The 25,904-nt window shown below is 41.4% G+C and overlaps 1 protein-coding gene across 2 annotated transcripts; it reads right to left on the minus strand.

Annotated features, from left to right (window-relative positions):
* Nucleotides 1-1,348: 1,348 nt before the first annotated feature.
* On the minus strand, nt 1,349-24,779 carry adam9 (ADAM metallopeptidase domain 9). 2 transcript variants are annotated; one of them, XM_062999368.1, is made up of 23 exons: nt 24,454-24,779; nt 20,322-20,422; nt 17,814-17,872; nt 17,075-17,153; nt 14,202-14,278; nt 13,774-13,975; nt 13,553-13,618; nt 12,906-12,977; nt 12,583-12,752; nt 12,046-12,127; nt 11,804-11,940; nt 11,128-11,299; nt 10,400-10,492; nt 10,049-10,244; nt 9,581-9,686; nt 8,403-8,586; nt 7,902-7,982; nt 7,682-7,787; nt 7,050-7,191; nt 6,807-6,888; nt 5,631-5,660; nt 4,719-4,789; nt 1,349-4,282 (listed from the first exon to the last, which is right to left on the minus strand). In XM_062999368.1, exons 1-23 carry the CDS (start codon nt 24,533-24,535, stop codon nt 4,213-4,215), a joined length of 2,460 nt encoding a protein of 819 aa, XP_062855438.1. In that variant the 5' UTR covers nt 24,536-24,779; the 3' UTR covers nt 1,349-4,212. The 2 variants fall into 2 exon arrangements, with proteins under 2 accessions (XP_062855438.1, XP_062855439.1); XM_062999369.1 differs by lacking the exon at nt 5,631-5,660.
* Between the last annotated feature and the right edge of the window lie 1,125 nt (nt 24,780-25,904).

Below are 25,904 nucleotides of genomic sequence, written 5' to 3' on the forward strand. Positions count from 1 at the left end.
AACAACAAAAATGTCTGGGAATCGGCTTTTGTAGTCTGCACACGCTATTCTTTGTGTTTTTGCACTGATTTCACCTTTCTCTTTAGATCCAGACATCTCACACTTCTCTTAAAAATGTCCAATCACAAATGAAAATTCACAGACGAATTACATGTTTTCGTGTCGGTCGGGATCTTTGGGAAGCAGAATGCATGACCTGCAACGTGTCCAATAAGGCTGCTAATTCAGCAAAATACAAAACTGCAGCTAAAAGAGAAAGAGTTCGTCAGATAAATGAACGATTTTTAGAGATAGGGTAAAAAAGAGGGGGACCAGGCTGCTGATGGTGTAATAGTCTGTAGGTCACATTGGGCCCCCTTATGCCAAGCACACATCATCTTATGGCTACAGCCTATCTGAAATGCTGATCATGTGCATCCATTAACATCCACATTAAAAATTATAATGCATGTTACAAAGTGATCTAAAATGGTTCTATGGATGTGACAGAGTTCAGTGTACTTTTATGGCCTCCCCAGTCATCAGATCTGAATCTAATAAAGCACATTTGGGATGTGGTAGAGCAGAAGATTCTTAAGATTAATGTGCAGCTGCAACAACCTCACAATGCAATACAGTCAAAGTGAACCAAATTTACAAGAAAATGTTTCAGCACCATGTGGTGCCCATTCAAAATGGAATTAAATCTGTTTTAAAGAGCAACAAAGGTCATATTCATGGTGAGTATGGTCTTTGTAATAAAGTGGCCAGTGAGAGTATATATAACCTATATGACATTGTCGCCTTACTCTTAAAAAAACAACTCACACACACAAATCTGACAAGTTTTTGTAGAACAGAATTATACAGTATTTTTTTTTCCATAAGCAGTTACAATACCATCAAAAACAATCATCAATCACAGCTCAGAGTCTAGCACTCATCTTCAAAATGTGAAAACACTGGACCTATAATTGACAGTTCCATTCCATCTATGACCGAGATACTTCTTTAAGTTGCTTTTAGTCCTAAGATGCAACCTTGTACCTCAAGGAACAGTGCAATCAGACCAAATAATATCAAGCAAATAATAAAAAATAATCAAAGCAGTGATTTATACAATCATTCACTCTATTAGGATTTGAATGTTACATTATTAAAGATTGAAATTGTATCACAATAAGAAGAATACTCAGTGTTTTGGGAGACATCGTATGGCACTTGACAGCTTTGCAGATTGTTGTGTGTGTGTCATGTGTTAGCATGCATATCTGTCAGCAAGAGGAAGTGATGTCAAACTGCACCTTTGAGATTGAGCTACATGGAGTATATTGCAGTATTGGATCTGAACAAGGTTTCACACTCAGTGTTATCATGCACAATGTCAGCAGCCCTTGTAGACGACTCACAACACTTTATATAAGATGTAGCTGATTTGAAAAGGAAAAGAAACACCCAAACGATACACTATATAAATACACTTTATGGCCAAAGAATCTGGACACCTGACACCCAAACATCATTCCAAAGCCATGACTAGAACAGTATCCAGTCTTCTGGAAAGGTTTTCCACAATATTCTGCTATTTAACTGCAGAGATTCACCTTCACGTAGCAACAAGATCATAAGTAATGTTGTGCAAATAAGCTTGGCTTGCAGTCAGCAAGTCAATAAATCCTAAAAGTGTTGGTTGATGTTTACGTCAGGGTTTTCTGCAAGTCAGACCGTTTTTACACACAAGACATTCCCTAAACTGCTTCCACATTCTCTTCAAAGCTGAGATAATGCTGTTTGAAGCTGTTTCAATAACAGTACTGACCAGGGCAGCTCTAGCAGGGCTGATATTTAGTAACCCGACTTGGAAAAATGGCACCTGATTGATCTGGTGTCATTTTGAAGTCCATGAAGGTGGCATGGCTAAATGCTTTATCATTATTAGCAATGATATGACTAAATCCATATGCCAAAAGTGTGTGTTAAGATTTTTGGCCATAAAGCATGCAGGTTTTACACCACAATATAACCAATTATAATAAAAGTGACGTACAAATAATCAAACGAGTGCTAGTTATCTTTAACTGATTGCATATGCGTTAACATTTAGACATTTAATAACTTGGAAAATTAAATAATAAATGTTCAATATAACAAATACATGTAACACTAAATAACACAAGTGGTACGATGATACTGCAGTGCATCTCATTACTTTTTGAATAGAATTTTGAACAGCAATAAGCAAAAAGGCTAAAAACACAGAAAAAAAGTGTTTTCTGTAAAAGTTGATGTCAGTTTAAATTGCATGTTTTAAACTTTGACCTGAAGAAGCAACGTGGCTTTGAAAAACCTAAACAGGAGTAATAATGTTCCAAGAGAACCTAAAAACAGACACTAAAATAACCCAAATGAAACCATCAACCATTGCAAAACAGGACTGATTAAATGACTGATTGCTTTTCTTTAAAGTTGATGTGCTATGTAAAATATTTATACATGATTAAAACAAATCCTGGATTTACATTATTTTCTTTATCACAGGAATTGTGTTTGCTGCAGAAAATATAAAATAAATGAACTTTAAAAAATTTCTCATTGAGTAGTAGAGACAGAGGCACTTAAACCATTTAGCTACTGACATATCCCCACTTTTAACCAATAATACTCAAGTATTTAATAGGACAGTCATTCATACTGTGAGCCATAGCAATGTTCAGGGCCTTTTGGTCTGCACGTCAGCCTGTAAGCCCATGGCAATGTAAGCTCGCTTGATAATGGACAATGTAACCAATCTTCCAGCAAGTTTGGGCTATTTATACGAAAATGAGAATTTACTATTTACTATATCTATATATAGTAATAATTCTATAGACCACTAATGAGGAATTGGGAGGCCAAGCAACCGAGTTTTTATCCTCTGGATTAGGGCAGTTGTAGCCTGGCGGGTAAGGTACTGGACTAGTAATCGAAAGGTTGCTGGTTCAAGCCCCACCACTGCCAAGTTGCCACTGTTGGGCCCTTAAGCAAGGCGCTTAACCCTCAATTGCTTAGACAGTATACTGTCACAGTACTGTAAGTCACTTTTGATAGAAGTGTCTGCTAAATGCTGTAAATGTAAATTTTCCCCCTTTATACCCCATTTTAGTCATTTGCAATTCCCATTTGTGAATCCGCTGCCGCTTACGCAAACCCAGATCTCATCAAGGAGAGCAGATCTCCACACGCCCCCTCTGATACGTGTCCAATCTGGCAGTTCTCATTACCTGCCAGTGTTGGGTTCCCACAGAGAGACGTATCGCATGCTGAGAGACAATATGCTCCGGAGACCAACCCCGGAGATCGCATATCACACTGGCAGCAGGAAAATCCCCACGTCCGATTGTGTTTGCGTGGAGGCTCGGTAAGGTCGGTGGCTCTGCTGAGATTCGAACTTGTGAGTTTGAATGCTCCGCAAAGGTGTGCTAGCACATTAGACCATGAGCACACCATGCCAAAGAGTTCATGGGCAAAGAATGATGTTATATAACCTTCTACTGTGCCAAATGCATAATCTATAAGTTGATATACGTATACCTTTGACCCAGTCGATTTTCACAGCAAAAGCAGTTACAGAAATCATTGCAAACCCAAGATTGGCATGACATTCCTGTTCATGTATAGTTTCATCTATACATGCTATAAAAAGCAAAGTTCCTCTGCACCCTTTTACTTGTGGAATATTTGAAAGTGCGCTCAATCTGCAGTGGTATTTTACATCCAATAATAACCGTAATAATACAATAAAGGGATTTTACTCTCTGCTTTAGACACTGTTTTGGAGACAGAGAGCAGGTCTGGTGGGCGAACGTTCTTCAGGTCGTACCTTTCTTGCTGTGTATTATTGCAGAACGAGGTTTCTCTCGATGCAGAAGCCAGGGGTGAATCTCAGCATCCTCTGTACAGTATGTGATCTGTAGTGCACTAAATAATGCATTAAAGTCATTATTCCATGCCACACCCAGTGCACTATGGATGGAGCAGGGAGCATTCAGGTTCTTTTGCGTAGCTGCTGCTTGATTGACAGGTGGCAACTGGTCCGAAGCTTTGGTGGAGGAGTCACTGGGGGACAGAGAGTGATACAAACAGCTGATTCCAGCTTAACACCCTCCTGCTGTTATAGTCAGTTCACACACCCCACCTGGATTGCTGCATGCACACACACACATGCACACACCTGTCCTGGGTGTGTGGTGTGTGTTATACAGGAGGAGGAGGAGGGGGAGCTGGTCTCTGAGGCAGGAGCTGACCAGGAGGAGGAGGCGGAGGTCTGTGGACAGACAGAGGGACAAAATTCCATGTTACATTGTCAACATTTAGCAGATGTTTTTTATCCACAGCGACTTACAGTACTGTGACAGTATACTGTCTAAGCAATTGAAGGTTGAAGGCCTTGCTCAAGGGCCCAACAGTGGCAACCCGGTAGTAGTAGTAGTAGTATAAACTGAAACATCAATTTTTTGACAGGCCTTCATTTTCAGCAGCAGTGCCCTCATTGACCTCAGCAATGCTCTTTTGATAAACTAGGGACAAATTCCAACAGAGACATTACATCTTGTTGAAAGCTTAGAGGCTGTTAAAGCAACTCTATTAATTTATATATGTATATTAATCTATATTAGTTTTGGCATGGGATGCCCGATATTTTGCCAATATAGTGTATATAACAGTCTATAAAATGCAGATGTGGATCTGTGCAAAGTTACCGTGCAAACGCGGGGGGCGGAGGCCTGCTGGCGTACGTTCGGACCGACGAAGTGTTGCTCGTGTGAATCACCTGCAGAAAGATAAAATATTAAACAGCTTTTTCATGCACAACTTCACACACACACACACACACACACACACACACACACACACACACACACACACACACACACACACACACACACACACACACACACACACACAACTAATATACATCTATTTGTTTAATTTTATTATATTTATTATCATTATCATGATAATTTGCTTGCAGGAAGCAGTGAAGCGATCAGGACCAGGGGTTTAAAGAAATCAAAATCACATCACATTGCTATTGTGTCGACTTCTATGTATCTATATACAGTATATATTATACACAGTACATTTATATATATATATATATATATATATATATATATATATATATATATATATATATATATATATATATATATATAAATATATATAAATATATATATAAATATATATACAGTATGTGTGTCTGTGTGTGTACGACACCAAGAAGTGAAAAATTGTGTCGATTTTTAAAATTTTCATGTAAATGTTCCTTTAACCCGTGAACCCAGTTAAGATATTTAGAAAGCCTTGCAACAATGACATGATTCATGCGCCACACATACTTAGTACAGCATAGATTAGTCAGCAAACACAACCCTTCCAATTACATGTAGGTCATTTCAGGAAACACTGTGAGTTTAATCTGGTAGAAATATTCATCAATCAAACTGAATCAGAGAAGAGTTAGACAATTAGACGGAGAAGCAAAATAGCACGAGGTTAAATAAGCGGTTGCGGTGGGGTTGGGCACAGCAGGGTTGGGCAAGCAGCAGCAGTCGGGTCCCATGGAGCCAGTTAAGGCTTTACTGGGTTATAAATACACTTTAAACATTTACCTCCTCAGGTGGTAATAACTGAGCCTCATGCTTTACATAAACAGGAGAGAGAGAGAAAGAAGCGTTGTCATCACCCAGCAAACTAAATACAAGCTGATTTATACCGACTAAAAAGCCGTAACCCTGATCAGAAACGCAGCATAATTTCTTCCTAATTCTATTTATACATCCCCTTCTCAATTCCTCTATTTTCAGAGCAACAACCTCAAATGAGACGCACTGTTTTCTATTTCCTTTATAAAAATTCTATTTTTGCATGATTCCCTTCCTCTCCCAATCTGGTCAAATCCAATTTAAGGAGGGCCGTACCTAACACGCCCCCCCACCCCCACGACAGTGTAGTAGCCAACTGCCTCTTTTCACCTACATGAGGCGGGTTCACACTGGAATCAGTATCACATATGGAGAGTCACTCACTGCTCATTGGGTCTGTCCAAAAAAGTGAGCTGCCTTGCTGCCTACCTACACAGCTGCCTAAGTAGAGAGGATTCTAAAAAGACATCGACTTATAAGGCAGGTTAATCAGACACACTAAAGACAGTGATTACGGCAATGACATCACCACAGTTTTAGCTTACTAAGCTAACACAGTTAACCTCTAGTCATTCAAACCAATGCGCTGAGGCAGCACAACCCGCTAGCATGCTGGCTAACATCTCCCTCCATGTAACAAAAACGGTTAAAGTGTCACTGACGAGCCTAATTTACAAATAAATTACATATGTACACCTTTACACAACTTAAAAATCTATGAGAATTTATTTACATTTGAAAAGAACTCCATTGGTTGCTCCGCATTCGTCTGCCATATTTAGATTTTTTTGTGAGAAAAGTTGCGCCGCACTGAATGCTGGGATTGCCTTCACCGCATCGAATGCTCCCTTGTTATTCGGTCAGATTATCACTTAGAATTAAGGCACCTCAGTAGGCAGCATTTTAAGGTATCTAAGAATTCTTCTCAGGAGTGACATAAATTGCATCTAGGTAAAGAGATTACTAGGTTTTCAGACAGACCCTGTGGCTAAGTGGACACCACATTATTCTAAGATAAGTCACATTTTAGGCTCTAATGATGAAAGGCAGGCAGACTACAAACTACAGTGATTCACTTAGTGTTAGGTGTTTATAAGCGACAGTGTATCCGTGAGTGTAAATGAGCAGGAATTGTGTACTTACTCCATCTTTCATAATCCTGCTGGGATTTCCTCTCTGGTTTCCAGGAGCCCTGACGTTATTGGTCTGTGACCTGCTATCCGCTCTGTAAAAAAATCAATCCGACAGATAAAACTCTTGTGGTCATGTTTAAACTGAAACCCTGTTAATTCATGATAATTACATGACAGTCTGGTGATCGATGACTTGAAGCTGTCAAGGTTTTGTAATTCGCTGCATTTTTTCTGGAAAGGCAGATGTACTCACTCGTAACCCTGAGAGCGTTTCCGCCTGAAGAAGAGCTGACGGAGCTTGTTCCTCTGGAAGAAGACGAAGAGACCCAAAACAAGGAGAGGTAGAACCAGAAAAAAGAAAACCAGCAGCCCGTCTCTCAACGATGTATCTTTATCTGAAGAAGTGAGAGATTTAAAGTCATCCAGAGATGTCATGCTGCTCAGAAACATAATTAAGCCTTGTGGTACTGAACCCATACATAGGTCTGTCTGTCTATCTATCTATCTATCTATCTATCTATCTATCCATCCATCCATCCATCCATCCATCCATCCATCCATCCATCCATCCATCCATCCATCCATCCATCCATCCATCCATCCATCCATCCATCCATCCATCCATCCATCCATCCATCCATCCATCCATCCACTTACCTACCTACCCACCCAACCCAACCCCACCCGCCTGCCCATCCATCCATCCATCTATCTATCCACTTACCTGCCTAACCACCCAACCCACCTACCCCACCCGAATGATGTATAGATGTGTTTATCCATAGTGTGTTTATCCACACACTGTACATTTATAATTAAAGTGCATTAAAGCGGTAGTGGGCTATTTTCATTTATCTTACCATGTATGCATCAGTTGGTACGTACCGTTCCATGTGGGTCCGCTGTCTATGCTGCCACCGTAGCCTCCGAATTCACAACTGGGTGGTGCCCACTTATCGTCACAGTGGCAGTTCTTATTGCTGTTACACACCTACAATGAGGAGTTCACACACACAGAAAATTACTACATAGTCTACCAGTATGTATAACCGATGAACAGTAGAAAACACTGCATTATGGGTAATGTAGTATGATAGATACAAACCCCATGGCCGTGGCATTTTTCTGTTACATTGCAGTCGTATTTTAGCACATCTGCACTTTTACACTCGTAGTTCATGCACACCTGTAATCCACATGAGAACAACAAATAAATCACTATTAAATACAAAAACACTAAATTATTTTAATGACATTTGATTAAAAGGATAAAATTATTTAATAAATGATACCAAGCTTGCTTAATTATATAAATTATATATCATTATCATATCATTCAGAATCTGAGATACACTGATGTGAAAATTAAATCCTGATTTTTATCCTGATCAGGGTCACAGAGGGTCCAGGTTTCCCCGGGAAACACTGGACAAAAAGCAGGAATTCCCTAAACTGGGCGCCAATCCATCGAAGTGCTTCAGCCAATGCCCAAAGACATAGCCCAGCTGGCCAATAGCAATTTTTAAAAGAGGTGATCAGAAAAGAGTCAATTACTTTTGTAAATGCTTTCTGAATGGACTCAAGTCTGCATGTAAATATTTATCACCTTGTTCTCTCCGCATTTGGTGCCCTCGTTGACCATGCCAGGATCAGGTACGTCAGAACCCAGACGGAAGTCCACTCCCCAGCAGGTGCTGTTTCCGATCGGAGTCTGGATGATGGAGGGTTTGATGCTGAACACAATGGTGTTCTGGACGTTCTCACACTGCAGCTTGCCACACATGGCGTTCCTGAAAGACAGAGGTGTGTTGGTTTTATTAAACCTGCTGCATTTATATTCTTGCCTTGCAAGCAAATTGAAAGCTGTGTGTGGGCGTGGCCCGTTTAGCTGTTCTACCAATTAGAGAAAATACAGTAGCCACAGACTAATCTCAGACTAATCCTACTCTACATGTAGTCTGATCGTGTAGTCCCCCAGTTCTCCCAGTATTCATGACCACCATATGGCCAAAAGTGTGTGGACACCTGACCACGAGCAGGTAGGTTGTTGTGTGCCCCAGCCTTTACTTTACTGGCAAAGCTTTCTACAAAATGTGTGGCTGTAAGAATTTGCACCAACAGGCTATTCGAGAGACCACACACTAACGCTGGACAGGAATACATGGCTCACAATCTGTATTTTGATTGTATACGTTAGCAATGGGTGTCACGAAAGCATGTGAGCTCAATAATTAGGAAGGCGCTCAGGTGGCGTAGCAGGATAATCCGCTAGCACACCAGTGCTGAGATTATGAGCTTTTCGGCTCTGCTACCGGTCGGCTGGACACTTTCTAGCAGACAAAATTGGCTTCCAGTCTGCTGGGTGGAACAGGCCGGACTACAAAGGGGCGGGGTTATCAATGCTGTGTAAGGACTTTGGTTGCCCAGGGCACCTGTACAGAAAGTGGAGGGGCATAGAGATGGGGGTGTGGCTCTCCGTACACGAAGCCGACCTCACACACAAATCCACCAAAGTATGGGTGAATAAGAAGGGATTGGTGGACTGTGCACATGTCAAAGGGAGTGTGTGTCAGGCAAATATACACCTTCCTTGGACGCCGCCGGGGTCCCCAGCAGCGAATTGGCTACGCTAAATTGGAAGGAAAAGGGTATTTGTCGTATCTCAGTATTGTCTGGTGACTACTGCTATCTGTTGCTAAGTGTTGGCTCTAGCATGCACACAATACCAAACATAGAGGATGACAAACAAGCAGAGCAGGAAGTTGAGAGTTTGATCTACTGTACCTGCTCTCACATCTCTTCAGATTGTAATTCTGGTAGCCACAGTTTCCAAAGCGATCACCTTTAGAGTTTACATCCTTAAAACAAGCCTCGGGAGCAGCTTTCGCCTCTACACACACAAAAAACACGACCACATCATGTTTTCTGTAGGTGTATCATTACTCTAATACGTTTACATTGAGCGATCAGAAGGTGCAGCAGCACAAGCTGCAGTCAAAATCTCATAATGATAAAAAATCTACTGGCATGTTTTTGAAAGCTGGATGTAAGAAGAACCCCCTCATGGCATTGCTACCCTCACTATACCGACTTTGAGAAACTACAGTTGCAGGAAGGTCACTTTAGCAGCAGGTGGGGCAGGTAAGTCTCAGGCGACTGTTCCAGCCGTGCAAACTTCTCCACCGTCAGGAATTCCAACTTTTCACGATTTCCCGAGCCACACACATCTGACCACAAGAGAACAGCACTTACTGGAACCGAACAGGGCTTGGCACTGGCCGTCATAGTGCTGGCACATTCCATTGTAGCAGTAAGCTGCCCCCCGCCTGCACGGGTGGCCGTTCTGTTTAAACACGTCGGGCTGGCACAGAGAAGATGATCCGTTACAGTACTCTGGGAGATCACACTCATCTGTACTGCTCCTACACACAGAGCCGGCGGCCAGGAACTAAGACGGAGAGAAAGGGGAATAAATGTGGCGTGTATTTATTTAACTTTCACATGCAGCGTTTACAGATTACGGTTATATTCTTAGATAAGATTTAGATAAGAGAAACACTGAGACGGGACGTTTTAGAATAAACGTGGCTGTGTGTAAGTTACCTTGCAGTGCTTGCAGCAGACTCCGTATGCACACTGAGCTCCTGATCTGAGTTTACACGTTTTGGGCTCACAGCACGGGTCCTTCTTACACTCCTGCAACACACACAGTCAGTGTTGGTCTGAGCCGTCACTACAAGTACTGAAGTTAGTTGTGTACCTACATTTCTCCTAAAAGGAGGTGGCTGAGTTGCTACTTTTTAATTATGTAGGTAATAATTTATCAATCCAGTGTTGAAAGAATGAAAACAATATATCCAAATCAGGGGTAAGGGTCTTACTTAGGGGCCAAACACAGGCAACTTGGTGGCAAGGAGGCTTGAACCAGCACCTTTTACTAGTCCAGTACCTTAATCACTGAGCTACCACTGCCCATATGAACACCACATTAAGCTACGGCTAATAATCGGCTGGCCAGCCAGGCATCTACTCAGGCATTATTGGCTATGTCTGAAGGTGAGGGAGGATGGGCAAAGCACTGCAATGAATTGTGCCCAGTGTTTACCACTGCACCCGGACCTGCCATGACCCTGACCAGGATAAAGCATTTGATGAAAATGAATGAAAATGCCCACAGTTCCATTGACTAGACAGATTTAAACACACCTGCCATGCACAGATCTCACCACTGTGTTAATGGAATTCTGTTTGTCTGTGGTTGCCAATAAAAAAGACTGGCAGACCAGGCCATGAACTAATCCTCTAAGATAAGAAGCTACACATGCGCTGACCTCCTCAGAGCCACAGTCGCACTCCTCTCCAACGTCCACCAGCTTGTTGCCGCAGTACGGGGCGCTATAGGCCTCGTCGGCTCGCGGCACGTTGAGGAGACAGCTCCCGCCAGTGTTCAGAATCATCCGCTCGAAATCATCAGCACTGCAGCTGCTGAAGTTCCTCGAACCACTGAGAGATGGGGAAAGAAGAGAGAAAAGAGGAGTTGGCAGCTGGTCAGATTGGCAGCATTTTCACCAGTATTTGGCCACATGAAAGCTTTAACGGTTGAAAGTCAGCTAGCTGTCCTCTGATGAACTTCAGAACACTTGTAAATTTACAGAAGTTTGTACATAAAATTAATTAGCTAACGTGATGCAATATATGCAGCTGACTTACTACACAGTTAGCCAACCAGGTAGGTCGTAAGAGAAATTTGGGGTTTAATATCAGAAAACAAAGGTCAATCAAACACAGTCATGGACAATTTTGTATCTCCAATTCACTTCACCTGCATGTCTTTGGACTGTGGGAGGAAACCGGAGCTCCCGGAGGAAACCCACACAGACACGGGAAGAACCTTCGTGCTGTGAGGTGACATTGCTACTTATTGAGCCACTGTGCTGCCCATATTAAAAGTATAAAAACGTTTTTTGCCTTAAACACACACACACACACACATTCTCCGACACTTACGTCGCCCCTGAGCTCATGATGCAGGCTTCAACATCACACTTGCAGGTTCGCCCCTCGTCGTCATGGTTCATGCCCAGATTATGGCCCAACTCATGAGCCACGATGGAGGAAAACGACACCACATTTTTGTGAGGAAACTAACGTGAACACACACAACAATGTTTACCCAGCGTCAGTCGGGTTATTAATCAGGATCATGTGACATATGCTGGCTAATAAGATGCCAGGCTGAAAAGGCTTACCGAATTGATCCCACCGCCGTGTCTTCTGGAACAGGCCGTACCCACAAACGCCATGCCGGCAGTACTCCCGAATCCCTTCTTTCTAAATAATAATAATAATACAAATGATTAAATACATAGTGTGAAATGTTTGCTCTAGTGGTTCTGAGGTAATCTACTGCAGTAATCTTGTTTTTCCTACATACCATGACTAGAACAAGGTGGCAGCTAATTAGATAGGTGGTAAAAGTCATGTTTTTAAATGAGAGCAGTAAAGATCACTGTAAATTTCTAGAACATGGCCAGCAGGAGTACTGTCATGAATTAATGAAGTCAGTTAGTCATGTGTTTTTTCCCCAGTCTTATGATCTCCTTTTTAATCACAGTGTTTAAATAAATTTAGCTTCATGTTGTTCTACAGATACTTCCACCTTATCTGTGAGATACAGAACAATAAAATACTGAGCAGTGCACCACACCGCATAGTGTTAAACAACTACCCGTGTTTAACTGAGTCACTGACTTTGAAGTGTGTACATAATAACTGAGAGAACTTACAGGACGAGCTGGGCACTGTCATGGCGTCGACGCGGCACGAGTTCTTTCTCCCTCCACTGAGTGAAGCGATTAAGCACTTCACCCGCACTGCCCTCTATACTGATGGGATTCACCAAGGACCAGATCTCCAACCCCACCAACACCACCCGAATATTCAAGGCGACATACATCTATATACACACACACACACAAACACACACACACACACACACACACACACACACACACACACACACACACACAGTGTCACAGTAATTTAAAGTAACAGTACAACATTGTTAGTCCTGTTCATGTACAGCTAGATCAGATCACATGGCACTTACACTGTCCACCAGGTTGGCGAGCTGCACCATCTCCTCTCTCACGGCTGTCTGGTTGTGCTTACTGAAGTTAAACTGAAAGAGAGAGAAGAGAAAGTGCACTGTGTTCAGTTCCACCGCCAGCATCTTTTCACGTGGCTTAAAGAATTATTAATCCATTAAAAACTATGAATGCTCGGCAGGTTTAAACATTTTCCTCATATTTCTCACAGACTTTCTTTTTAAAAAAAACTCTGTACTCGTGTTAGACACACTGCTGAGTGTTTAAGCACACTGCAATACTACGGCCTGATGGTATTTTGCTAAGCATTTAAAAAATATAAATATTCTTTGGCTTTCAGCGGCGTGGCACGTATTCACACTGTTCACATCAGCACTGAGGGTCTGACATCAGCACGTCTGACACCTTGGGTGAACATTTAGCTGCTACAGCACTACAGCTGGCAGAGAACAATTCATCTGATTCATGCTCTTAAAAGCCTCACACACATCCATTAATAGATTTTACTGTGGAGAAACAGAGGACTGTTTAGTACAAAGCAAATGTCAACAGAACAGATATAATTTAAAGTAGGCCATGCAAATAACATGAAAATGAATGAATCTCTATGGATTAGAGGTAAACCAGTTAAACCTGGAGCACGACTTACTCTCTCGTTATCTACCACCACCAGCAGCTCCACGTAGTGCGTCTGAGGCAGCACAGCTCGCTTTTTCTGTACACACACACACAGAGAGAGTAAAATTCCTGAGATTAAGTACAGAGAAAACAAGAATTTGGAAGAAAACTTCCAGTGCTTTAATATAATTTCAAAAACTGATGATATTCAGACTACACAAATGTAACCGAATGCTATTCTAGGACACCAACCCTGCTCTGATGGCTGACAGGTTGACTGTGTGAGATGTGGTGACTTTTGCTGGCTTCCTTGAGACCGTGATCAGAGTGTGGCGTCCCACAGGTAACAGGCTCAGTTTTGACGTCCTCCAGACGGTAAACGAGATGCTCATTGGCTGGCGAGCCCTGCATTGGCTCGATCCCAAAACTGGTGTTCTCCATGTAAATCACACCTCTGAGAAACACGAAAGAGAAAGATTCAGCTTTAAGAAGAATTTTTTACCTCCCAGTTTTCAGTGTGCTCTAATACGACAAGCTTTTTCGACACCCGTGCTGACTGTAGCATAAAGCAGGCTGAAAGTAAAACCTTTGGCTGAACAGACTGAAGGTAGACACACATTTCTGCACTGAAAAACTACAGAGCAGCACGATTGGCTTTAATATATAAAGAGCTTTCCTACCGTAATCCAGAGCAAAGGCTCAAAGCAGCTGAAGAACCCTCCACATCCTTCACATAACCACGGTAATGACAGTGATCCTGGAACAGAGAGGATTTGTTTAGTTCCCATTAACTATAATCATCAGAACAGGAAAGAGGACAGAGCTGTATCTACAGGTAGTGATTGTACACACTTCAGAGCTCAAGATCTTCTGGTTAAGACATATTTAGCTATTGCAATATGGAGAAAACTGTTAATAAGTTTTGTTTGCATGTTTCTACTCTCTTCTGTTTAAGCAAATCAGTATAATTGAAGACTAAACATATAAAAATGTAGTTTCTTGTAGAGATCTTACATTTGCCTTAAAATGAAACCAGGGTGTACAAACCTTTGCAAAAAATGAACAACAACTGTGTCATTTCATTTATTAATGTCATTTAAACACCCATTGTGTCATGTTTTACCACCGCTTTATCCTGGTCAGGGCTGCGGTGGATCAGGTTTCCCTGTAATCACTGTAACACCCCCCCCCGAATAGGATGCCAATTCACCCAGCTGATAAAAATGTAAGAAAGCACCAATGTAATTATTATTATTATTAGCATTATCATTGGTGCCCCTCTGTGGGTAGCACTGTCGCCTCACAGCAAGAAGGTCCTGGGTTCGATCCCCAGGCGGGGCGGTCTGGGTCCTTTCTGTGTGGGGTTTGCATGTTCTCCCCATGTCTGCGTGGGTTTCCTCCGTGAGCGCCGGTTTCCTCCCACAGTCCAAAAACATGCAGTCAGGTTAACTGGAGACACTGAGTTGCCCTATAGGTGAATGGGTGTGTGTGTCCAGGGTGTTACTGTGTGCCTTGCGCCCACTGAAAAGCTGGTATAGGCTCCAGCACCCCACCCCCGCAACCCTAATTGGATAAGCGGTTAAGAAAGTGAGTGAGCGAGTTTCCTCTAAAATGACAAGCATTTACAAAACAACTCGTGTACAGGATAATATAAATACAGAAAACAGATCACACAGCCAAAACATTTAGGACAAAACTGCCATTATAGTCAAGGTTATTCACTAAAGACCAAACAACAGAGAAACAAAGCAAGCAAACAAGATTTAAAAGCTCTGACATTATTACGCTACAGAAAATCAATCACAGTAAATCCCAGTAAAATGTTCCTAATGCACCACTGAAGTGTCTCACTGACGCACATCTATTACAAATGGAGAAAAATATATCTTCAGATTCACTCAGGGGATTTTGGATTGCACTGCAGCTCCAGCCACCTTGGATTTATCACTCTGATGATCACCTGATGTAATAAAATGACGCTACCTTCTGATGGTCTGGGTGGCATTTCATGATTTTATTATTTACATTTGAGGCATTAAGCAGGCGCTTTTATCCAAAGTGACTTACAACTGTGACTGAAAACAGTTCAAGCAATTGAGGGTTAAGGGCCTTGCTCAGGGGCCAAACAGTAGCAACTAAGCAATGGTGGGGCTTGAACTGGGAACCTTGTGATTACTAGTCCAGTGCCTTAACTGGTGAGCTACCACTGCCCTACTGTCCTTCTCTGTCCTATTCGTACCATACAGAATTGTAACAAAGCTTTTCTATAAAAGTATTTTGGTTTTAAATAAAACATAAATCTAATAAATAAATATTTGAACAACAGTCATGAATAATATAATACACTACTATGCTAAATCAATACATTAATAACACTATTTGGCCAAAAGCATGTGGATGTCTGACCAGGAGCTTATTGGAAGAATTTGTTCTAAATCCATGAGGACAAGCACTAATGTTTTGGCTTACAATTCATTTCAATCCATTTAAAACATGTTCAGTGGGATGGAGGTCAGGATGCACCAAACTTCAAATTATGTCTTTATGAACCTCACTTAACGCATATGGGCTTTCATGCTAGAACAGGTAAGGGGCTTCCCCAAACTGCTGACATTGTTGTAAGCATACAGGACATTTCATCTCGTTTTTATGTTTACCATCGATTTATCCTAGTCAGGGTTGCGATGGATCAGGCTTCCCGAGAATCCATCGCTTCCCCTGGATGCCAATGCATCAACGAGCAACTAGCAAAAGCAGACACAGCCAGTTATGTTTGTATGTAGACGCCCAACCGGCTGATAGCATCACTGAGGATTCGAACCCTGGATCCCAGGCATAGTGGGTTAGCGTAATTTACAACAGCACCACCCCTTTAACAGTGTCAGGTTTTTGCAATGATGGATAATTTTCTGAACTTTTTTCCACCTTTAAACTGAACAGACGACTAACAGAATGTAAAAACAATGATACAGATTTCACAGCAGATATGAAGCTCACATCTGGATTTGATTCCACTCAGCCGTGACAATCTGCATGTCAAACATCTGCGCTTGAAAAATGTCTAGCCTGGGATTAGATTAAAACGTCTCAGCCCAATATGATGTTAGACAGGAAATCCCACAGCATGGCCTGAATACAAACAGGAAATAATCCACAAGCTTCTCTAAACACTGATCAGTTATACAGTGAAACATGTAGTGTGAACTTTAAAATGTATACATTCCCAAAGAATTTGTATTTGGATCTGAAGGGGAACAGACACATTATGATGTTTCATAACAGCAGAAACAGACACGTCATGCCAAATCAAAGCCAAAGAAAAATGAACATCATTGAGTCTGTTAAAGGTCAGGCAGAATTAACTGGACATTGCATGAGCTGCTAGTGAATGCAGGTGAATATAGGTAGGCTTTTCTGCTTTTATAAAAGAAATATATTGTGACTGGGGTTAGGCTATTAGGTTCATACACCTGTTTCAAACAGCACATAATACAGCCATACCGAACCTGAAAAGAATGCAAACAGTTTAGAGCATCTGGACCTTTGTTCCTACCTTCATATTTGGTCTTTCTGTGACCAGTGAGCCGTTCTTGGCGTAGGAGTACACAGTGAAGTCGTCTGGCAGGAGCAATCTGAGAAAGACACACATGGATGCGAATGTGAGGAACAATAAACTCTTATTAGATTAAACAGTGATTATATTTTACAGAATGGAGATATTACAGAATTAACCACAACATGTTTAGTGTTTGAACAAAATACTCCAAACACAGTAATCCAACATGGACTCGCCAGTGTGGTTTAGTTCAGTATGACTCTATAAACATGGTCAAAAATACCATAATTAATCCTAACATAATGATGTTATCAAGTGCTAGGGTGGAGTTCCACCTGTGCACAAAGCAAGCTCTATAAAGTCATGAAGAAAAGCTTAGTTTAAAGTAACTCTAGTGTCCCGCACAGAGCCCTGACCTCAGCTCTACCGAACAGATTTGGAATGAACTGGAACATCAACTGAGGGTTTCTTGATCAACATCAGTGCCCAGTCATACAAATGCTCTTTTGACAGAATGGGCACAAACTCCCACAGACATACTTTAAAGTCTTGTGAGAAGCCAGGATGTCTAACAAGCTCATGGGTGTCCAAATACTTTTGGCCATATAGTGTATTTTGATGGTGCACCCAAGCATAAACTTTGTATTTACACATAGATGTATGTGTGTGCTTTGAGACACAACCATTGTGTACTTTAGTGTAACAGAGAATTAGGGAAGATGACGCTACTACTCACTTGTTCCTCTCCAGGACGACGACATGTTCTCTTCCCAGAGCAGGAATAACATAGGACACCTTTACAAACAGAAACAAAAGCACAATCAGTCTGTGTGTTATCAGTGATCACGATGAGACTAGAGCATGAAAACCAAACACGTCTGTGATGGTCCGGAAAATATCACATGAACTGCCTCTCTTACGGCCTCTGGTTTATAGATTCCCCCTCTGTGTGGAAGTGGTTTTTTGTGACACCGCAAGGTAGGTACCTGGGTGTTACCCTCGCCTCCAATCACTGTCTATGTGGCCTATCACATATACTCCCAGATTTCTAGTGGATGGTCTGGTTTCCCTTCACCTCTCAAAATCATGCAGAAAGATGACTGGCTGTTCTAAGATGTGAGTGAGTGAGCGATTGCGAGTGTGTTGCTCTGTGATGGAACTGGCATCCTGTACTTGGTGTGATACCTACTTGTGGCTAGTGATTCCAAGTGGTGCCAGCCCCAGCTAAATGCTTAGGGAAAAAAATATTGAATTTATTCGTTTCTGTCAGTTTGCAGGTTTGGGCAAGCCATAGCCTAGTGGTTAAGGCACAGGACTAGTAATCCGAAGGTTGCTGGTTCAAGCCCCACCACTGCTAGGTTGCTGCTGTTGGGCCCTTGAGCAAGGCCCTTAACCCTCAGTTGCTCAGACTGTATACTGTAACTGTAATGTAAGTCGCTTTGGATAAAGGCGTCTGCTAAATGCTGAAAATGTAAATGTGTTGTTTTCTGACCTGGTGTGACGTAAAGCAAGGTGTGCAGGCCGGTGGGTGTGTGTGTTTATTAAAGTAAACCACAGATTCTCAGCAGCACCTGCATTAAGGAATTCAGGCAAACAGAGAGCCGACACACCCAGCAGAATATAGCAGCACAGTTAAGATTCATTACAGCCTGATTAGATCAACTAACAGCTCCACCAATTACCATCAACCAACAAACACCAGCAAAGCGCATCCAGGTTTACACAGCACCGTCTTTGTGTCAATGAACATGCACTTAGTTTCCAGCCTAATCTTCCACATATGTAATGTACCGACGGCCGGAACACATTCCACAATCCATTTTTGAAATGACTCGGTGACGCAGTGATCTATTATGCTAGCCCACCAGGGGGCCAGGCATCTACCCAAACAAGTGACTATATCTGTTGGGGGCAGGGGGTAGCAGTAGGTGAAAATGAAATTTTAAAAAATACACCCAGTGTGTGTGTGTGTGTGTATGTGTGTGTGTTTATGCAGCGCAGGGAGCCAATCTCCAGCAATGCCCTGGCATGGGCAAACTTTTATTAACTTTACTCCTGCTGGTTAAGCATCTGGATAAGGCAGATGGTTCCTGTGGCATCACCTGACCCACTCACCACCACTGGAGCAAAGGCAGGAAAGAACAGACAGAAAGAAAAAGATATAAAAAGGAAAGACGGAAATGAGGGAGTATGGGATAGGTCAGGAGTGTCACAATGAGGAAGTGGGAGATTGTGTGTGGGTGAGGATGATTCATCTTTTTGAATTCAGAAGAACGGTCGTCGTGATGAGGCTTTCAAAAGGACTGAAGGTAATAAAACTTAACGCAAGCAATAAAACACACTGAACAATGGTCAGGCTCGTAGGGCTCCAACTCCAATTGTCTCAAAAATTGCCACGTGACTTTGCTTTTACATTTTTATCCTTTGAAAAATACATTACTTTTATGTATTTAATTATTTAAAAAATATAATAACAGTGAAAGACGCAGCGGTCTATTCACTAACCCACCACCGCTGAGATCTGGGTTTTAATCTCAGCAGTGCTATCGACCAGATTGGCATCAACACAGAATGATCATCTATATCTGAGAAAAGACGTGGCTGAAACTCCGGGGTGTTTCCAAGGAAACTGAAGCCATGGCAATTCCAACAGTATGAAACTTGCTATCTAAAATCCAAACCCGGTCTCACCGTTTCACAGCTCGCTAGTCACTGTGCCGGATTTCTCTCACAATGTTGTGCTTGATTAAAGAATAAATAAACAGTTCAGTTTTTCTGAAACTATGAGAATCACTTTTTATCTCCGCCATGTTTGTGCTTCACCTCTGTCTACGTCATATAATCCATCTGATTTGCAGTTCTTTGTAAAGGTCAGTGGCAAAATGGGTCAAAATCTAATCAGGCTGAACTGTAAGTGCAGCGACAAGCGGTAGAAACCGAGCGACAAAGCAGCTCCACAGGAAACAACAGCACAGTAGCGCAAAAGCAGTTTTGCCACGTTATCATGTGAATGCAGCCTGTGCATGTGATGTATGTGATATTTAATACTGCATTATATTATCATACGTACTTCGGTATCCCATGTATAGCTTTTGGTCAAAAGACCGCTAACATAATAAGCTTTGATTTGGATTTGATCTATGGTATGTGTACCACCTCAGGGCCCATTCATGTTAATTCACTGAGTAAAATTGAGTGTGTGTGTGTGTGTGTGTGTGTGTGTGTGATTTTTCTGTTGCTTTACCTTTTCAGAGGCTGATCCATTCTGATCCCTCCTTTGTCTGCTGATGCGTTTCGGTATGCTCACTTCATAGGAGGAGAACTGGGAGACTTGGGATGATAAAACTACAGACAGACATGAAACACTGTTGAATTAAACAAATATACAAGTTCATTTATTTCAACTGTATGTAGACATTTCAGAGAGTCACTCAGGGCCATTTGTTAGACCAGAACCACAGATGGTGCTTGGTTACGCACATGGCCAGTATGACTACAGCTAACGCCCGTGTTGTCCCAGTGTGTGCTCTCTTGCACATACACTCATCTCGTTTTATGTTTGTTCATCCTCCACTGTGTGACAGTATGATAACATACAAACAATGGGAGCATGGCCTGAACAGCTGTGCCACTTTTACAGATACTGTTGTTTCTGCGTCTCATTTATTCTCAGTCTAGTGACTGAACGGTTGTGAGGTTGGTAGTGAATTACAGGATTGCCAGAGAGCTTTTGTTGGGTCTTTAAGTGCACAACAACTGCTCAGCTTTGCACTTGGATTGCAGATATAAATCAATAATAAAAATAAAGAAATAAATAATTAAACCATTTTGTCATTTAGAGTGTTTTATGATTTTGCAGATAGTGCCACAGCAAATCTGATACACACAAACTTGTCTTCCCAATGATATCTGTGTGGCGTGTTATGCTTTGTACTCTAATATGCACTGTCTAAGACTACATGGGCAAAATTATGCAGATGACCCACCTAAATACACCTAAATGAGTTCAGGTGCTTCAGAAACAGCACTAACAGGTGAATACAATTAATTCTATAAAATAAATTATGTGTTTTGTACTGTGTGGCATCAGTTTGTACATAAATCATGACCGTCTTTATGTAAATCTTTAAAGTAAAAAGCTTTCATCATTATTTAATATAAATTATTGTTATATTGTCATAATTTGCCCCAATTCTAATTAAAAATAAACAGTTTTACCATCTAAACAGCCACATCAGAGTGCAAACACCAGCCATTAACTAACATTTGCTTTCGAAGACCAATGTAAGCTATTTACATATGTACATCTCAAACAAAATTTAATTACTGCACACTGTCATGTCTTGAAATCATGGGATAATATTATCTTATGTTTTATCATTGCATAAAATGTTATGTTATGCTTAAATTTATTTTATTTTCAAAAATTACAGGCTGTATCATTCTGCTGACATTTCCAGCATTTGGCAGACACTTTTAACCAAAGCAACTTATAGTTACTACTGAATACAATCGTGCAACTGAGAGTTAAGGGCCTTGCTCAAGAACCCAACAGTGGCAAATTGGTGGTGCTGGAACTTAAACCAGCAACCTTCAGATTACTAGTCAGGTTTCTTAACCACTAAGTTGTTTTATTCATTGTATATGTTATGCTTGGTAGATGAATATTACATTATTTTGTGTTGTACATCACTCATGCAATATACAGTGTATCACAAAAGTGAGTACACCCCTCACATTTCTGCAGATATTTAAGTATATCTTTTCATGGGACAACACTGACAAAATGACACTTTGACACAATGAAAAGTAGTCTGTGTGCAGCTTATATAACAGTGTAAATTTATTCTTCCCTCAAAATAACTCAATATACAGCCATTAATGTCTAAACCACCGGCAACAAAATTGAGTACACCCCTAAGAGACTACACCCCTAAATGTCCAAATTGAGCACTGCTTGTAATTTTCCCTCCAAAATGTCATGTGATTTGTTAGTGTTACTAGGTCTCAGGTGTGCATAGGGAGCAGGTGTGTTCAATTTAGTAGTACAGCTCTCACACTCTCTCATACTGGTCACTGAAAGTTCCAACATGGCACCTCATGGCAAAGAACTCTCTGAGGATCTTAAAAGACGAATTGTTGCGCTACATGAAGATGGCCAAGGCTACAAGAAGATTGCCAACACCCTGAAACTGAGCTGCAGCACAGTGGACAAGATCATCCAGCGTTTTAAAAGAGCAGGGTCCACTCAGAACAGACCTCGCGTTGGTCGTCCAAAGAAGCAGAGTGCACGTGCTCAGCATCACATCCAACTGCTGTTTTTGAAAGATAGGCGCAGGAGTGCTGTCAGCATTGCTGCAGAGATTGAAAAGGTGGGGGGTCAGCCGGTCAGTGCTCAGACCATACGCCGCACACTACATCAAATTGGTCTGCATGGCTGTCACCCCAGAAGGAAGCCTCTTCTGAAGTCTCTACACAAGAAAGCCCGCAAACAGTTTGCTGAAGACATGTCAACAAAGGACATGGATTACTGGAACCATGTCCTATGGTCTGATGAGACCAAGATTAATTTGTTTGGTTCAGATGGTCTCAAGCATGTGTGGCGGCAATCAGGTGAGGAGTACAAAGATAAGTGTGTCATGCCTACAGTCAAGCATGGTGGTGGGAATGCCATGGTCTGGGGCTGCATGAGTGCAGCAGGTGTTGGGGAGTTACATTTCATTGAGGGACACATGAACTCCAATATGTACTGTGAAATACTAAGCAGAGCATGATCCCCTCCCTCCGGAAACTGGGTCGCAGGGCAGTGTTCCAGCATGATAATGACCCCAAACACACCTCTAAGACGACCACTGCTTTATTGAAGAGGCTGAGGGTAAAGGTGATGGACTGGCCAAGCATGTCTCCAGACCTAAACCCAATAGAACATCTTTGGGGCATCCTCAAGCGGAAGGTGGAGGAGCACAAAGTCTCGAATATTCGCCAGCTCCGTGATGTCGTCATGGAGGAGTGGAAAAGCATTCCAGTGGCAACCTGTGAAGCTCTGGTAAACTCCATGCCCAGGAGAGTTAAGGCAGTTCTGGGAAATAATGGTGGCCACACAAAATATTGACACTTCAGGAACTTTCACTAAGGGGTGTACTCACTTTTGTTGCCGGTGGTTTAGACATTAATGGCTGTATATTGAGTTATTTTGAGGGAAGAATAAATTTACACTGTTATATAAGCTGCACACAGACTACTTTTCATTGTGTCAAAGTGTCATTTTGTCAGTGTTGTCCCATGAAAAGATATACTTAAATATCTGCAGAAATGTGAGGGGTGTACTCACTTTTGTGATACACTGTAACTGTATGTTACTGATTAATGCTTGATATATTATATTGTAGCAGGTTTGTATCTGTATGTGTTGTGTATTGTTCATACTACAGAACATTACTCTATATTATACTTTAATGTTTGTCATAATATGTTGTTAATTATTATATTATTGTGTTGTACAGTACATCATTCATGCATTATAACTGTATGTTACTGATTAGTTTGATATATTATATTGTAGTAGGTTTGTATTTGTATGTGTTGTGTATTGTTCATACTACAGTACATTACCGTGTTATACTTTAATGTTTGTTATAATATGTTGTTAATTATTATATAATTGTGTTGTACTTTGTTATGTATTGTTCATTGTGCATGTAAATCACTGTCTGTACATATATTATACATCATGTATACATATACACACTTTATTATGTACTACTCTTTATTGTTTAATAGTTATATCATGTTGTTGTTTGTTAGTTTGATGAAATATTTAAGTCGTTTTATTCATTGTATATGTTATGCTTGGTAGTTGTATATTCCATTATTTTGTGTTGTACTGTACATCATTCATGCAATATAACTGTGTTATTTTTTGCTGTTTGATATATTATATTGTAGTAGGTTTGTATTTGTATGTGTTGTGTATTGTTCATACTACAGAACATTACTGTATGTTATACTTTAATGTTTGTTATAATATGTTGTTAATTATTATATTATTGTGTTGTAGTTATGTATTGTTCAGTGTGCATGTAAATCACTGTCTGTACATATATTATACATCATGTATACATATACACACTTTATTATGTACTACTCTTTATTGTTTAATAGTTATATCATGTTGTTGTTGGTTAGTTTGTTGCATTTTTGTGTGTTTTGTAAGCTAGTTTAGATATTCAGTGTAAACCTGGTTCTCTTTTATATCATTTGAAGTTAGTCAGGCACTTTGGCGATGTTCTGGTATGTAAATAAACATGAAACCCGCCCATGTTGCAGTAAGAGTCCAGTAGAAGTGATATAAGGTAGATCAGGGTGTAAATACTTACATGCAGTGCAGTCAGTGAGTATCAGGAGTAAACAGACGAGGTGAAAGTGAATGGAAGGAAGAGCAGCAGCAGCAGCAGCCATGGTTCTTCACTACTGTACTCAGTTCGGATTGATCTCCTGTATTCAGGCTTCGTCTTTCAATTCCACATGCCGTAAACAGCTCCAGCTACCTGCCAAACTGTCCCCGTATGTCCCTAAGTGTGTAAAGTTCATGAGAAACACGGTGTGGTCCTGACAAAGCGATTCATTTAATCTAATCCTCTGAATAACACTAACACTGCCATTAAACCCACACGCGTTTGAGTCAGCGGACAGGAACGCTCGTTTCCGATGAAGCCCGATTACACAGATCCAAACTGCGCATGCGTCTGGGAATACTTCGGCTTTTCCCGTCCCGTTACCAATAAATCCCGCCCCTACGCTTTGACTGGATAGTAGTTCAGGAAATCTGGATGCTCATTGGATAGTTCATAAATCGCTCACAATACACAGTAATAACCTTACCAACGGTGGCGCAGCTTGTAGTGTGGGAGGCGCACAGCAAAACGACCCCTAAAGACTCGGGTTCGGTCTTGCAGGAGTTTGGTTTGTTCTCCATATCACTGTTGATGTATGGATGGATGGTTGTCCATCTTAATGCATGCTCAGTAATCCTCCTACACAATCCCCCAGATAAACTGATTCAACTTTGTGGGTGTGTGTCTGTGTTGTCCTGCACTGGATTGATGCCATGTTCAGGGTGGATTCCTGTCTTGCTTCCAGTAGTTCTGAGAGGAACTGAAAGCATGTGAGACATGGAGTGTGCTTGGTGATGCAATAAAAAGAGAATTTGGACGTTTGAAACCAAGTGCCCGAGGAAACTGCAAACTTCCTTCCTTTAACAGGAACAAAAAGTGTGGTCACTGCCAATCATGTCTGTCTGGAAAAAGTCAGCAGTAAATGCATTTAAATTTAAATAATTCATAAGAATTATTTTATGCCAACTGCCAAATAAAATTTTAGAATCTTGACAGGCCTTTAAACAAGTCAGTTTCAATCAAACCCTAAATTAATCAATTAATGATAAGATAAGATTCCTTTATTGCGGCACGGTGACTCAGTGGGTAGTAGCACTGTCGCCTCACAGCAAGAAGGTCCTGGGTTCGATCCCCAGGTGGGGCGGTCCGGGTCCTTTCTGTTCAGAGTTTGCATGTTCTCCCCATGTCCGCGTGGGTTTCCTCCCTCAGTCCAAAAACATGCCACAAGGCTAACTGGAAACACTGAATTGTCCTATAGATACCTAGCCACTAGATGCACAAACCAGTGCATTGTAGTGCCTGTCCCAAGCCCGGATAAAATAGGGAGAGTTGTGTCAGGAAGGGCATCCGGCGTAAAAATTCAAATCAATGCGGATCATGATCCGCCGAGAGCCGACCCCGCAACCGAACGGGACAGAGGAAGAAGAAGAAGA

This window comes from Trichomycterus rosablanca, chromosome 7 (assembly GCF_030014385.1).
Source record: "Trichomycterus rosablanca isolate fTriRos1 chromosome 7, fTriRos1.hap1, whole genome shotgun sequence".
In the NCBI taxonomy this organism is placed as follows: domain Eukaryota; kingdom Metazoa; phylum Chordata; class Actinopteri; order Siluriformes; family Trichomycteridae; genus Trichomycterus; species Trichomycterus rosablanca.

Coding starts and splice junctions, on each gene's coding strand:
- adam9 (XM_062999368.1), bottom strand. CDS start 24,535: ATGGCTGCTGCTGCTGCTGCTCTTCCTTCCATTCACTTTCACCTCGTC. Junction 12,978..13,552: donor TGGTGGTAGATAACGAGAGA/GTAAGTCGTGCT, acceptor TCTCTCTTTCAG/TTTAACTTCAGTAAGCACAA. Junction 5,661..6,806: donor GCAGGATTATGAAAGATGGA/GTAAGTACACAA, acceptor GTTTATGTAAAG/CATGAGGCTCAGTTATTACC.